Below are 13,800 nucleotides of genomic sequence, written 5' to 3'. Positions count from 1 at the left end.
ATGTGAGCACCTATGAACATTAAATGTATCTCATCCATTACTAAACCTCTTCATGTTGATGTTGTTACAGATGTGCGAACGCAGGTCACAGCCACCATTCCTTTTGTTTTGGAGTCCGGTGCGAGCAAACTAGGTTGGCGCACAATATTATCAGATAAGGAGACAAAAGGGAGATGGAGTATGGAGTAGAAGAAATATCACTGAAATTATTTAGAAATGAGAGGCAGCATTAAATACACATTTTTGTATTTTTTTAACAACCAACGTACCTCGTGCAAGAAATACTCTTGTTTCAACTGCAAGTTTTCCATCAATCTTTCAGAATGCTTAAAAAACCCTCTCTCTCTCTCTCTCTCTCTCTCTATATATATATATATATATTTATATATATATATATATATATATATATATATATATATATATATATATATATATATATATATATATATATATATATATATGTATATATATATTACCTACTGGCGGTCGGCAGTAGGTATATATAGTTAGGATTTTTTCTCTATGGGATTTTTGAAAATTCTATGTCTAATAACTTTGGCGTTTGTGGACGGAATTGGCTGAAATTTTCAGGAAAATGGAACATTTTGTTTCTGAGCAGCCTCTGAAAATTTGGGGGGGGGTTCGTCAAGGGGGGGCCGAGAAAAAAGGGGGGTACCAAAACGTGTTTTTAACATTGAGTTTTCCATAGGGCGGTTGGCCTCACTTTTAGCCCGAACGGCTGAATGGATTTGCACGAAACTTGGCAAAATTGTAGGGACTGGTAGCCCGATGTGCCTTTGCTAGGTCTCAATATATGTGTTCCAGTGGATTTTGAGAAATTAACGTTCAAAAAAAGATATATATCTGTAACAGCGGACCAGGCAGCGCTCCGGTTCGCGGACTTTACGCGTTACGGAGCTTTGTGAAGCGAAGCTGATTGGTTCTCCGGCGTCTGTAAACATTCCAAACAGTCCGTAGCGGCCGCCATCTTGTCTCTCGGTAGGATCGAGAGACAAGAGGAGGCCAAAGCGAAGGGGCAAATGACCATAAGGGGGCATAGTAGATCCTCCCTGACCCTCTAGGTTTGATGTGGAGGTTTTAAAAGGGCCCTGCGGGGCAAAAAAAAAATAATAATAATAATCGAACGGCTGAATGGATTTGCACGAAACTTGGCAAAATTGTAGGGACTGGTAGCCCGATGTGCCTTTGCTAGGTCTCAATATATGTGCTCCAGTGGATTTTGAGAAATTAACGTTCAAAAAAAGATATATATCTGTACCAGCGCTCCGCTTCGCGTACTTTTCGCGTTACGGAGCTTTGCGAAGCTGATTGGTTCTCCGGCATCTGTAAACATTCCAAACAGTCCGTAGCGGCCGCCATCTTGTCTCTCGGTAGGATCGAGAGACAAGAGGAGGCCAAAGCGAAGGGGCAAATGACCATAAGGGGGCATAGTAGATCCTCCCTGACCTCTTAGGTTTGATGTACCATTTTGCCAAGTTTGGTGTAATTCCGTTTAGCCATTCAGGCTGTAGACGTATCTAAATGTCCTATGGAAAATTGCATGGGGAAAACACATTTGAAAGTGTTGAAATTTAGAACCAATTAAAATGTTACTTTGGTTTTGTATTTGTGTGTGATGATTGTTAATTGGTTATGTATATATCTAAAATGAGAGGAAACCACAGCCATTTTGTGATACTACTGTCTGAGGTACATTTGTGAGGAATTTTTGGTGGTCAATTGCTGGTGTTTGATTTACACAGTACTAACACTTCTCCTACTTTTAAAAAGGTGAGTTGTTAATTTGTAAGGGGAACTATGTTGTACACTTGAAGATAATTTGAAAAATGTTTTCTGTTATTTATTTACAGTCCTTCTGTTATACTAAATACTTGATAAAGTTAGTTTTATATTATGTATTACTAAAAACGATAAATGAAAGTGATTATTTTTTTCTGCAATTTACAGCAAGCAATTTCAAAATAAAATGGCTCACAATGAAGAGACCGTGGCAATTTCTTTTGAATTATCCACTACATGTATTGAAATTGAGAGCACCAATAATGAAATATTGTCACAAGGAGGAGATGACTTGAATGATTTTTTGGATCAATCTGTTGATGGCGAATTTATCGAATGTTTGGAGACCATAGAGTTAGAAGAATCATCATTGCAGACTTTTCATGAGGAGATTCCAGATGATATGATTGAAGAGGAAATTCCTGATGAGGACATGTTACTAGTTCTTTCAAATTTTGAAAATTCAGAAGAATAAATTTATATTTAGAAATCAAAAATTGTTTGAGACATTATTCATTTTTATTTTTAATTTATGAGGTTGTAGCGAAGTGATTGTAGTATAAAATGAGACTTATAGTATAGAGTGCAACATTTTTATGTTACATGGTAAGTTTACTCATATTTACTTTCCTTCTCCCACTATATTATCTCCAATGTGTATTTGACATCTCTTCTTCATCTCCGGCCTCCTTTCTCTCACTGTCTGTCTCTGATGCATCTTATCGCTGCCATTTTGTGTAATTACAGAAGAGAGTAAAAAAAAATAGTTCGGAACGTGAAAAGGGGGCAAAGTAGAGTACCCCTCACCTCCTAGGCCTTCTCAGGCGGTCCCAAAAGGATCAGTTTCTGCTTTCCTGAGAGATTATGGTATGAGTTCCATATACCACAATAACTTGCATTACAACATGCAAGATATCTATCTCCTAATACCAACTTTTGGAGATATTCGCGCTAAGCGCGAATATCTCCAAAAACGAACACCTGCCCTGAGCAGTTCTTAGCCATGTTATCCAATGGGAGGTGGATAACATGGCTAAGAGCATTAGCTCGGTAATGCATGAATATCGCGGACTTTTTAGCGATATTCATGCATTGCGGCCGTTTTTTATCGCATTTGCGATAAACCTTGATAATAGCAAGGTTTATCTTCGATAATTTCTGACGATGCTTAGCGGTAAAAAATTCGTTGCTAAGCATCGTTAGCGATAAATATCGCTTAACTTTGGTAATATGCACCAACGTCTGTTAACGTTCGATTCGAAGGAAATGAGGAAGTGTTGAAAAACATTGTCTGCGCCATCTTGCCTTTTTTGAAATGCCACACTTTTGTCGTGCACGGCAGCCATTTTAGATGCCTTGACCAGACCCATTCTCTCCACGCTGTCGATCCTTAGCATGGCTCCCCACCTTCGCAAGCATCTTCCCCAGGCACTGGTCACCCCCGCTCTCTGTGTTATGCATGGGCAATAAACCTCCCCCCATCTGCGCTGCTCTTCCTTGAGAATCACACTCTGTGCCCGCCCGACACCTCCCTTTCGCCCTATTCACTACCGCACCCTCTGACACTCCTCTTCCTCTGTGTCCGATTGTCCAGGCTATCAGCTAGCCCTGCAGATGTAGTTTATGGCCCCAGCTGTAAATAATCACCCCTCTTCAAAGGAGTTATAGTAGATCAAGGCCCACACCCGATGAGATCCGTCACACCACACGTGTTCCTACTATCTGAAAACCATCCTGTATTGTGATTGGGGAGGGGACCGAGCCTGAAGCGGAAGATTCCAGGGATGACTCTTTGTACATCAAAGTTTTTACAATTATGTGTCATATTAAAAATATATAGCACTCCAACAAAGTAGTAGGATTATAAAACTTTAATAACTTATAAATATATACAACAAAACAAAAACAGTAAAAACATTTAAACAACGAAGAGACCGTGGCAATTTCTTTTGAATTATCCAATACATTTATTGAAATTGACAGCACCAATAATGAAATATTCTCACAAGGAGGAGATGACTTGAATGATTTTTTTGATCAATCTCTTGATGGCGAATTTATCGAATGTTTGGAGACCATAGAGTTACAAGAATCATCATTGCAGACTTTTCATGAGGAAATTCCTGATGAGGACATGTTACTAGTTCTTTCAAATTATGAAAATTCAGAAGATGTTGCCTGGGTGCCGCACTGATTTGGGTATCCGGCGTGGGGCGTCCCGGGGGGTGGATTGTCAGTAGCGGTCTGTTGTGCGAATAGTTCCAAGGCAGCAGAAAGCGCTGAAATCTGGATGTCACGAAGGTGATGTCTAGTAAGTTGCCGCCCAGCAAATAACGGCGTGGGGCGCCGCGGGGTGAGTGAGTCCAGTAGGCACCACAGCTATACTTATCGGCATTGCAGAATTACTGCTGGGGACAATGCCTGTGCTGTAGCAGGGTCACAGCAGAAACAAAAAGGATTCTGTTGAAGATGTTGTTGGTTTTCAATTTGAAAACAGTTCTGGTGTCAACTGCTATGCTAATGTAGTGGTTAATGTTTTGTTTTCTCTAGAAAATGTAAAAGAGGGGGAGGCAGTCCATAGTTCCGGTAAAAGGGCAAAGGAAAGGATCGGTGGTTTGAACTATCAGTCAAAAAGGGGAGGGGGTGCAACAATTTTTCCTACCGGGTCACACTGTGCTTTCACCGGAACTGAGGTCTGCAGGATTCTAGTCATTCAAACTGAGGCTGGTGGCAGCATGGGAGCGCCGACGTCCCGCGGATACAGTTTCGTCACTCCACGGGCGATCATGGCAGTCATTCCCCATCGGGGGTGTCTGCGGGGGTCGGAGACTCCCGCGGCTCCTCTCGAATCTTCAAGGTCGTGGAGGACTACGGTGGTGGAGTCAACCAGTGACCGGGCCATTTCTTTATGCTGGGCCCGCTCTTGCCAGGTCGACCGCCATTTTGAGAGTTCGGTAGCTACTGGCGATCGCGGGGTCAAATGAGCGGACGGGCTCCACCCTGCCGGGCGAGACGTTGCAGCATCGCCACAGTGGAAGAACCCTTTTCCGGGCGCCTGGAGCGCTGAGGGTGCAGCTGGGAAGCCTTCACCTGGGGAGGCGGGAGAGGCCTGTTCGCATCGTCTCTCCCTCCCAGTGCACCCCACGGCGTCTCGCTTGACATTTGTTATGGCCGGACCAGGCGATGAGGATGAGGGGGGGGGGTCGGAGGCATGTGCAAGACATCCCCCCCCCAGTGTTGTCGCAGCCATTATAAAAGAAAGAAGAAATGTCCCGTCCGTCTTTGGGCCGCACCTCCGGTGGATGGCGGCCGGACGCCCTTTGCTCTGGCCCCATGAACGGGTTCCTTGGCTCATCGGCTGCAGCCGGATCCCGTCGGCCCCAGCCCCCGGCCGTTGGTGGCCGGACCGGGAGAGAGTGTGGAGGGACAACCTGCAACTCTCAAGGGCCACCGCGGCCGGACTGGGAGAGAGAGGGGAGGGTCGAGGACACGGACATTCCCCCCCCTGAAACTCTCCAGTGTTGTCAATCCCCCTGGCCGGGTCCCGCTGGCCTCGGCCTCTCCTCCGGCTACACCCTACGTGATGATCTCCTGGCCGAGGCGTGGCAGCAGGACCCGCCTTATATGTGTTGCTTCCGGCTGGGCGTAGCGGAAAACCTGTTGCCCTTTGGAAGTTTCTAGAATGGGGCGGATGTCTGCTGACTTCTATCTTTCCCAGTTTGCCGTTATTTGGCCGTGGCAGGCGGTGGGACAGACACGTTTTGGGGCAGTGAGGGGCGATGTTTTCAGGTTTCTTATTACGGGCCTACTTCTAACGTTTCTTGTTTCTAGGACAATAATAGGTTTTATCATTACGTATTGTTATCGTTTCTTTGTTTGTTATTTAATAAAAAGTTCATCAGTGGCCTACTGATTTTCGTTTTCCTATTCTTTTCTTTCCAGGTTGTTTCATGCTAAAGTTTCTGTTAACAGGATACAGTGATCACTTCGTTATTATTGCATATGTCCTTTTCACTAGGGGTGCTCTCTGGTCGGGCCAGATGACCTATCTCTAGTAAATGGTCCGGGTGAAACAGGTGCATCAATCAGTGGGGAGTAGGTAGGCATGACAGATTACAACGGGGGAGAAAGGTCCGTATTACGTACCCTTTCACTACTTGCAAAGATTTTCCTACGTTTATTTGCAAACAGGGAATACCTCCAAAAAGAACTAATTCCCAAACAGTCAATGTTCGGACAATCAATCAATCAATCAATGAGGAATGAAATAGGTACGACGTGTTAAAGGCTTGCGTTACCTACCCTTCACTATCTGCAAAGGGAGAGAGAATATTCCTATTCTTCCTCGTTTGCAGGCAGAGAAGATCCTTAAGAGAACCAACTTCGAACAATTCAATGCTCGATTCAAACAATCAACAAGGGGTACTGTGAACAAAAATGAACGCCGCTTATGTACATACACATTGCTATTTTCAACAGGTTGTTCCTAATGTTTCTATTTTAGAGAGGTCAAAAAGAGATCCCATTAGTGGCCTACTGATTTTGCTCGATTCCTTTTGTTTTTTTACACGATTTTTCGCTATCTGCAAAGACTAAACAGAGTATTGCGACTCTGTGCTTGTTTGTAAATAGAGAATGAACCAAAGAGAACAATCAATCAAATGGAGAGAGAAGCAGGCACGACGGAATACAACGGGGGCAAAGGCCTGCGTTAACTACCCTTCACTATCTGCAAAGAGAGAGTACTCCTAATAGAAATGAGGGGTGGGGGGCAGCATTCAAAGCAGATCAGTGTGCATAAACACGAAAATGTTTTTACTTACCACGTACTTGACATTCGACAGTGTATGATATTTGCTATTAAAAACCCATTGAAATTCACTTAAAAAACCATAGGTTATAGACCATATATAGTTAGGAATTAGCATTTACAAAACCTTGAAAATTCACTGAAAAAACCATAGGTTATAGACCATATATAGTTAGGAATTAGCATTTACAAAACCTTGAAAATTCACTGAAAAAACCATAGGTTATAGACCATATATAGTTAGGAATTAGCATTTACAAAACCTTGAAAATTCACTGAAAAAACCATAGGTTATAGACCATATATAGTTAGGAATTAGCATTTAAAAAACCTTATTTTACTCACACAAAACCATTGAAATTCCATATATAGTTAGTTGCACTAACTATATATCGCGCACCCGCAATCCACTGCTGATCATGTCACATATTACATCATTCATGACATGGTCAGTGACATCACTGATGACATCACTGATGACATCTCAAATGACATCACTGATGACATCAATGATGACATCTCATTTGACATCATTCTTGTGCTAATACGATAAACCTCTTCAGAGTCTAATATAACCTTAGATACACTCAGTGTATACAGACACTCACACACTGTCACTCATCCATGGAGTTACTCACACACCTAGTCAGTCATGCAAATAAACAATCTCACCTCCATTTCTTCAACTATACAGTTATACACACCTTACTTATTCAAACATATACTAACACATATTTACTCTCTTATACAATCCCTGATACAAGTTCACAATGATCCATACAAGCACTCACACATTCAGTGGCTCTCATGCACAGTTATTTATATATGCCAACTCTCACATGTACTGTGTTTTACATATGTACTTACTATGACATGTAGCATTGAGATATCCATTCACTCATCAATACACTCATGCACACAGTCAACTGCCCATGTAGCTGTTTCCACATGCACTCTTGAACTCATACACCTAGTGAATCAACTGCTCACACATCTATGCACAGAGTCACACACCTCCCAGCCACCCCTACACAAACTCAATCTCCCATACAAATATTTGGGCAACCAATCAATAACACATATAGCCTCTCGTATAGCTAATGATCAACACATGCAGCAGTTTACATCACAACAGACATTATGATGCACAAATTAAGACAGTTTAGTCACTAACCCATGCATTCAGTGAGACACATTTAATCACTCACTCATACAGTCAGTCACGCACCTACTAAATCCTTCATCCAGACACTTATACATCCACTCATTCTTCAATATGTAAGACATATTTTAACTTTACAGAAACATACAGTCACTGGATGTTGTCATCAGTGATGTCATCAGTGATGTCATTTGAGATGTCATCAGTGATGTCATCAGTGATGTCACTGACCATGTCATGAATGATGTAATATGTGACATGATCAGCAGTGGATTGCGGGTGCGCGATATATAGTTAGTGCAACTAACTATATATGGAATTTCAATGGTTTTGTGTGAGTAAAATAAGGTTTTTTAAATGCTAATTCCTAACTATATATGGTCTATAACCTATGGTTTTTTCAGTGAATTTTCAAGGTTTTGTAAATGCTAATTCCTAACTATATATGGTCTATAACCTATGGTTTTTTCAGTGAATTTTCAAGGTTTTGTAAATGCTAATTCCTAACTATATATGGTCTATAACCTATGGTTTTTTAAGTGAATATATATATATATATATATATATATATATATATATATATATATATATATATATATATATATATATATATCTAGCGGTGCTAAATGGTGCTGTGTTGTAACTCCGAAATTTGTCTCCCACATTTCAACCATTGGCCCCAAGGCAACCAATCCCCTTTCTCCTATCATAAAAGGCAACCTATGACGATCCAGGATGCAAAATATAAGCACAGACATGCCAGTGCCGTTTTTAATACAAAGCAAGCAGGAAGAAGGCCCATCGCCGAAACGCGTCCTTGCGTATTAAAATTAAGTTACCTGAGCGGACCCCATGAGTGCACTGTTTAACAGGAGCGTGCATTTCAACATGGACCCACCACCATGCCAGGCACCCGTCCTCAAGAGTGCAGTTGCGCCCTTTGGTGGACCAGGAAGCAAAGTACAAGGTACAAGGCGCCCTGCACCACCACACGGATATCTGTGGCACCAGCACCGACATTGTCAACAGCCATACAGTCTGTTGGGCAACCGGCCCTTTGACCGATCCCTGTGTTGTGTGTCATCGCCTCCAATGGCTGGACGAAGGGTTCGACTGAGGTAACCAGCGCGACATTAACTTTACAAAATTGGGAGGTGAAGGAAGATCTTTTGTTTGCTGGCGCACTATAACAATGCCTATACATGGAACAATATGAAATGTTTGATTTTGCATAGTGCACTTTCATACAGGAAAAATTCCGAATATCGAACTAATTGGGCAAAGCCATTGGCCCCGAGGCAACCAATCCCCTTCCTCCTATCATAAAAGGCAACCTATGACAATCCAGGATGCAAAATATAAGCACGGACATGCCAGTGCCGTTTTTAATACAAAGCAAGCAGGAAGAAAGCCCATCGCTGAAACGCGTCCTTGCGTACTAAAATTAAGTTACCTGAGCGGACCCCATGAGTGCAGTGTTTTCTTTAAACAGGAGCGTGCACATATATATATATATTTCCCGCAGTCCCCGCTCTAAAGAACCTGGCTTGAAGGTTGCTGCGGTTGGGGACCGGAGGAGCTGGCGGACATTTGTGGACACTTGTAATTTTGGGGGTTCAGTAAAACAACTAGCCCTCTCTGTCTTCCACCCCCGCAACGCCTACCCAACACACAAACTGCTTTCTGGGACCTGTAGGCGCCGTCAACCGGGCGTCCAGCGGGAGGCGTTTGCTTCAGGATTCCACCTGGGAGGGGTGGAGCGAACTCTGAGCTGTAAGGGCGGGCGGGGTATTTAAACCCGGAAATGTGATGCCTGCATTCTTACGAACACCCAAGGCGCTGAAGAAGGCAAAATAATGCCGAAATGCATTCGCCGACACTGGTGTCCTGAATAAAGCTGGTTCCGACATGCTCCCCTACTGAGGCTTCGTCTTTATTTTTGGAGGAAGGGTTTTGGACATTTGTTGCGTGATGACCAGTGTCGCGCTTACGAAGCTCCCGCAGCGTTAAGCAGACCTCAGTCCCACTGGCCTCTGCCTCGTGCAGAACTGTTGCTGTCTCCAGGGTACTGGAATCACTGAGGCCCACCAGCAAGTCCGGGAAGATACAGAGCGGTGAGGCAGTCATTGACTGCACGTCGGGCTGGGTGATATTTTCCCGCAGTCCCCGCTCTAAAGAACCTGGCTTGAAGGTTGCTGCGGTTGGGGACCGGAGGAGCTGGCGGACATTTGTGGACACTTGTAATTTTGGGGGTTCAGTAAAACAACTAGCCCTCTCTGTCTTCCACCCCCGCAACGCCTACCCAACACACAAACTGCTTTCTGGGACCTGTAGGCGCCGTCAACCGGGCGTCCAGCGGGAGGCGTTTGCTTCAGGATTCCACCTGGGAGGGGTGGAGCGAACTCTGAGCTGTAAGGGCGGGCGGGGTATTTAAACCCGGAAATGTGATGCCTGCATCCTTACGAACACCCAAGGCGCTGAAGAAGGCAAAATAATGCCGAAATGCATTCGCCGACACTGGTGTCCTGAATAAAGCTGGTTCCGACATGCTCCCCTACTGAGGCTTCGTCTTTCTTTTTGGAGGAAGGGTTTTGGACATTTGTTGCGCGATGACCAGTGTCGCGCTTACAAAGCTCCCGCAGCGTTAAGCAGACCTCAGTCCCACTGGCCTCTGCCTCGTGCAGAACTGTTGCTGTCTCCAGGGTACTGGAATCACTGAGGCCCACCAGCAAGTCCGGGAAGATACAGAGCGGTGAGGCAGTCATTGACTGCACGTCGGGCTGGGTGATATTTCCTGCAGTCCCCGCTCTAAAGAACCTGGCTTGAAGGTTGCTGCGGTTGGGGACCGGAGGAGCTGGCGGACATTTGTGGACACTTGTAATTTTGGGGGTTCAGTAAAACAACTAGCCCTCTCTGTCTTCCACCCCCGCAACGCCTACCCAACACACAAACTGCTTTCTGGGACCTGTAGGCGCCTTCAACCGGGCGTCCAGCAGGAGGCGTTTGCTTCAGGATTCCACCTGGGAGGGGTGGAGCGAACTCTGAGCTGTAAGGGCGGGCAGGGTATTTAAACCCGGAAATGTGATGCCTGCATCCTTACGAACACCCAAGGCGCTGAAGAAGGCAAAATAATGCCGAAATGCATTCGCCGACACTGGTGTCCTGAATAAAGCTGGTTCCGACATGCTCCCCTACTGAGGCTTCGTCTTTCTTTTTGGAGGAAGGGTTTTGGACATTTGTTGCGCGATGACCAGTGTCGCGCTTACGAAGCTCCCGCAGCGTTAAGCAGACCTCAGTCCCACTGGCCTCTGCCTCGTGCAGAACTGTTGCTGTCTCCAGGGTACTGGAATCACTGAGGCCCACCAGCAAGTCCGGGAAGATACAGAGCGGTGAGGCAGTCATTGACTGCACGTCGGGCTGGGTGATATTTTCCCGCAGTCCCCGCTCTAAAGAACCTGGCTTGAAGGTTGCTGCGGTTGGGGACCGGAGGAGCTGGCGGACATTTGTGGACACTTGTAATTTTGGGGGTTCAGTAAAACAACTAGCCCTCTCTGTCTTCCACCCCCGCAACGCCTACCCAACACACAAACTGCTTTCTGGGACCTGTAGGCGCCGTCAACCGGGCGTCCAGCGGGAGGCGTTTGCTTCAGGATTCCACCTGGGAGGGGTGGAGCGAACTCTGAGCTGTAAGGGCGGGCGGGGTATTTAAACCCGGAAATGTGATGCCTGCATCCTTACGAACACCCAAGGCGCTGAAGAAGGCAAAATAATGCCGAAATGCATTCGCCGACACTGGTGTCCTGAATAAAGCTGGTTCCGACATGCTCCCCTACTGAGGCTTCGTCTTTCTTTTTGGAGGAAGGGTTTTGGACATTTGTTGCGCGATGACCAGTGTCGCGCTTACGAAGCTCCCGCAGCGTTAAGCAGACCTCAGTCCCACTGGCCTCTGCCTCGTGCAGAACTGTTGCTGTCTCCAGGGTACTGGAATCACTGAGGCCCACCAGCAAGTCTGGGAAGATACAGAGCGGTGAGGCAGTCATTGACTGCACGTCGGGCTGGGTGATATTTTCCCGCAGTCCCCGCTCTAAAGAACCTGGCTTGAAGGTTGCTGCGGTTGGGGACCAGAGGAGCTGGCGGACATTTGTGGACACTTGTAATTTTGGGGGTTCAGTAAAACAACTAGCCCTCTCTGTCTTCCACCCCCGCAACGCCTACCCAACACACAAACTGCTTTCTGGGACCTGTAGGCGTCGTCAACCGGGCGTCCAGCGGGAGGCGTTTGCTTCAGGATTCCACCTGGGAGGGGTGGAGCGAACTCTGAGCTGTAAGGGCGGGCGGGGTATTTAAACCCGGAAATGTGATGCCTGCATCCTTACGAACACCCAAGGCGCTGAAGAAGGCAAAATAATGCCGAAATTCATTCGCCGACACTGGTGTCCTGAATAAAGCTGGTTCCGACATGCTCCCCTACTGAGGCTTCGTCTTTCTTTTTGGAGGAAGGGTTTTGGACATATATATATATATATATATATATATATATATATATATATATATATATATATATATATATTTATATATATATCTAGCGCTGCTAAATGATGCTGTGTTGTAACTCCAAAATTTGTCTCCCACATTTCAACACACACACAATATGTTGGATAAAGCACAGTTCGGATGGCCTCTTTGATAAGACAATGCGCCCGCCCCACAAGGCCACTCGAGGAAAGACTGCAGAGCGCCACCTTGAGATCTTTCACACCACCTGCACCCAGAACATGCACCATCCCCCAGAGGTGAAATGTGCGCTACTGCCCAGCATAACTCTAGGGGTACCTTCTATGCAGAACATTCTCTCCATTAACTACTGACCACTGGTGGTGTCAGCGGTCCTGGCATAAGGAAAATAGAACCACTTCGAAAAATACCCAAGAGCGACAATAAGGCACTTCAGCTCTGCTCCAAGAAGATCAAGGGAGCCGACAAAATCCAGGCCAAGCCTGTCCCAGGGAGCATCAGGCTGGAGCATCAGGCTGGGGCACTGGATGGAAGGATTCCTGCGTCGCTCCACGAGGCTAGTCTGGGATTAAACCATCAAAATAACGATTAAAAAATCTCCCTAACCTGGCCATCCATCGCCGCTGCCAATCAAACCACCAAAGTTTACAAGGGGTGGCACAATTCCATCTCGTGGCTTTTTCGTGTCTAATTTTTTTGTCCAAAGGATTCCATTTTTCGCTCGCTTCTGACCCTTGCTTTACCCTTTCCCTGAGCCTTGACTTGACCCATCCCTTCACCTGCGCCACCATTCCCTCATGCTGTTGATGTATGCCTACCCCAGTGCCCAGCGTCACTTCCTTCAAGCTCGCCTGCTGCAACCAGGCGGACCCCCAGATCAGTCTAAACCTGGAAAAGGCTCCAACCTGAGCATGTCTCAGCCAATGTCTAGAGCGGGGGTTTTGAAATATAATCGACAGACATGAACATCGCCGGCGCCATCTTGCTTAACAAGAGCCACTGCATGCGCGTAAGCCGCACCCATTTTAAGCATCGCGGCCATCTCGTGCTTTGCGAATCACCTATGATTCACCCTGACTTCGCAATCATCTCCAGCGCCCTGACTAAGCATGACCAAACGTACTGGGGTTGTAAAACCTTGTCCTCGTGACAAAACCCCGGAACCACTTCCCGCCCTAAACCCATTTGTCCTTTCATCCTCCGCACACGAGCGAGCCCTTCTGATAACCTCCTGACCGCATATGGTTGCTCGATCCGGTCCCAAGCACTAAACCAACCCTTACGGACATAGTTTATTGCCCCCACATGGCAGGACTTGTATGAACAGAAGCGCCTGATCTAATCAACAGTGTGAACCCTTAGATCTGACCGATCCCACGCTCAGCCCTCCACAGGGCTTGGTCGCCCCACTCATTGCTGCTGCTCCTGCCTGCCTTTGCCGCCTCCTGCCTGCAGATTCCTTCGCTCGCTGCCCGCTGCTCCTGGGAATTTCCCGCTGCTCCTGGGAATTTCT

General features: G+C 45.9%; 1 protein-coding gene across 1 annotated transcript in view; it reads right to left on the bottom strand.

Moving 5' to 3' along the window:
• The window catches only part of LOC144799336 (L-threonyl-[L-threonyl-carrier protein] 4-chlorinase-like), a 68,741-nt gene extending 57,567 nt beyond the window's left edge, over positions 1 to 11,174 (bottom strand). Inside the window, exon 1 of the mRNA XM_078670583.1 lies at positions 10,968 to 11,174. Within this exon, the coding sequence (XP_078526709.1) occupies positions 10,968 to 11,174 (207 nt within the window). The remainder of the gene's footprint in view (positions 1 to 10,967) is intronic.
• Positions 11,175 to 13,800: the final 2,626 nt, after the last annotated feature.

Source organism: Lissotriton helveticus, chromosome 12 (assembly GCF_964261635.1).
Source record: "Lissotriton helveticus chromosome 12, aLisHel1.1, whole genome shotgun sequence".
NCBI classification, from domain to species: domain Eukaryota; kingdom Metazoa; phylum Chordata; class Amphibia; order Caudata; family Salamandridae; genus Lissotriton; species Lissotriton helveticus.
The sequence above is the reverse complement of the archived record's forward strand: the minus strand, read 5'-3'. Positions and strand labels throughout refer to the sequence as shown.